Here is a 2,500-nt window from a genome sequence, read left to right as displayed (position 1 = left end):
GCGTAAAGCGAAGCAGTGTACTGACGCTGTGACGCGTTACCTGATAACTTCAAAAGACTGAAGAGTCGTTAGACAGAGACAAGATTACTTAAATATCACGTTTAACAACTATAGTGAGATGCAAAATGGAAATAAATGGAAATAACAAATTTCTAATAACATAGACACTTCTATACAGCTTAAAGTGACATTTAAAGGCTTAACTGGGTTCATTAGGTTAACTAGGCAGGTTAGGGTAATTAGTCAAGTTGTATAATGATGGATTGTTCTGTAGACTATCGAAAAAATATATAGCTTAAAGTGGCTAATAATTCTTACCTTAAAATGATGTTTAAAAAATTTCAAAACTGCTTTTATTCTAACTAAAATAAAACAAATAAGACTTTCCCCAGAAGAAAAAATGTTATCAGACATACTGTGAAAATTTCCTTGCTCTGGTAAACATAATTTGGGAAATATTTAAAAAAGAAAAACATTTAAAGGGGGCTAATAATTCTGACTTCAACTGTACATCATATATATAAAACAGTTCTGTCTGGTTCTCGAATCTGATTGGCTGATAGCCGTGATATATTTAAGTAATATCAGCACCCGTACAGCCTCTTTACCCTTTGTGTATTACTCCGCCCACATACAGCCAGCAAAAAGCAGAGACACTACAGATCTACAGTTTAAAAGATGCTTGCTCAGCTGTTTAACTGTCAGCTTATGATTTGAATCCAACGCGGAAGAAAGTAGTTCCTCATACACAAGGGTTTTTGAGACTCTCCTTGTTTGATTTTGTTTTTATATACACAATTATGCCGTCAAACTGTTGAATAAACGCAATATCACACGAGTAGCAGTGCGATATGGCTGTGCAAGCGCCGATATACAGCCATATCGCACTGCTACGAGTGTGATATTGCTCATATATATATATATATATATATATATATATATATATATATATATATATATATATATATATATATATATATATATATATATATGTGTGTGTGTGTTTAACATGTTTTTACACTTCAAAAATTAATTTAAAAAGTTTTAAAGGTCCTGTGTAGTGCTTTGAAATGTGAATTTTTTGTTACATTTTTGACGTAATCTCAATCTTAAAATGGAGAGAGGGTGGGACATAGTGCAGCAAAACTGACAATAGCATTTTGTTCTTCTCGCAGCTCTGCCAGTAAGAGTGGTTCAAGCGCATCAAATGAAAAGCAAATGAGAAGAAGGCGGGGCATATCAGATACTAGAGAGCATTTGATTGGTCACGATTTGATGCGGAAAGAAGAACTAAACTATAACTAAAACTATGACGACTCCAGCACCGGTGTAAGTGTGTGCGTGCATGTGGTGTCTTCACCTGAGCCCATGATGGAGCAGATGAGGATCATGGAGTTGTACTTGATTTCGGGAGCGCTGTGCTCTTCTGTCAGCAGCTTGTGGAGAACCGTCACCAGACTGGAGCTCACAAAGTCCTTCTCTGCACAGTCTGAACACAAAACACAGAAGATGCATATCAGGAAAACACTTTTATACAAAACAACTAACTAGCTACAGCTGAACAATCATCAGATTAGATTCAAGTGTATTGTCATTACACATGTACAAGTACAAGGCAATGAGATGCAGTGTAGGTCTAACCAGGAGTGCAAGAGCAGCAAGTGCAGGATGTACAACTAACGAAGCCCTTGTCTTTATAGACAATCAAAAAAGGGGCTAATAATAAAGACCTTTAAATCTTACTTAAAAAATTAAACCTGCTTTCATTCTAGCTGAAAAAAATAATATAATAAAAATATAACAGAAAAGAAAATTTAATAAAAAAAAAAAACGAAAAGAAAAGAATAAATGAAACAAATCTACTTAAACAAAATCCTACAAAATAAATAAATGATAGTTAACCTTACTGAGATGATATAAAGTGGACATTGGGTCAGTTTAATGATAGTTTTTTACCCAGATGGAGGGCAGCGATGAGCCCCAGAGCCACCAGTGCCTCATTCTGCATGATCATGTGTTCACTGGTCGCCATTAGAACCAGATGCTTCACTCCTCCACCCTGGATTACAGTGCGAACCACTTCCTGTCCAGAGAGGAAACAGCAGACAAGAAATAAACAGCTGCAACAATAATACTATATTAAATGGTTTGTGATCAAAATATAATCCAGAAAAAAAAATTCCTTTTATTTATTCTGGTTTCAGGAAGTTATTTCATTTAGTTGTCAAGGCAATCATATATTTTTACTATAAATATTTCATTTGCATAATATATATTCTATAATTAATTATTCTAAAATTAATGTTGTGATGTAGCGTGAGTGTCAGTGTGAGACCTTGGATTTGCTGTGTCGAATGAGAGCTGAAAGCAGCCGGTTTGACTCTCCCATCACTCCTGCGTGGTCTTTGGCTTCACACCACTCCACCAAACGCTCCACCAGCTTTACGTTTGTGCCAAGCTGCTCCGCCGCATCAGCTGAAACACACATGCACAAAGAGAG

General features: G+C 35.8%; 1 protein-coding gene across 4 annotated transcripts in view; it reads right to left on the bottom strand.

The window, feature by feature from the left end:
* The window catches only part of rap1gds1 (RAP1, GTP-GDP dissociation stimulator 1), a 72,320-nt gene that overhangs the window by 7,817 nt on the left and 62,003 nt on the right, over positions 1 to 2,500 (bottom strand). For all 4 annotated transcript variants that reach the window (XM_073907558.1, XM_073907560.1, XM_073907559.1 and 1 more), the window contains 3 exons: positions 2,336 to 2,475; positions 1,957 to 2,083; positions 1,361 to 1,489 (listed from right to left, as the gene is read on the bottom strand). In XM_073907558.1, coding sequence (XP_073763659.1) covers positions 1,361 to 1,489; positions 1,957 to 2,083; positions 2,336 to 2,475 — 396 coding nt within the window. The remainder of the gene's footprint in view (positions 1 to 1,360; positions 1,490 to 1,956; positions 2,084 to 2,335; positions 2,476 to 2,500) is intronic.

This window comes from Danio rerio, chromosome 7, assembly GCF_049306965.1.
Source record: "Danio rerio strain Tuebingen ecotype United States chromosome 7, GRCz12tu, whole genome shotgun sequence".
Lineage (NCBI taxonomy): Eukaryota > Metazoa > Chordata > Actinopteri > Cypriniformes > Danionidae > Danio > Danio rerio.
Note: the sequence above shows the minus strand (reverse complement) of the source record. Positions and strands in the feature narration are given on the sequence as shown.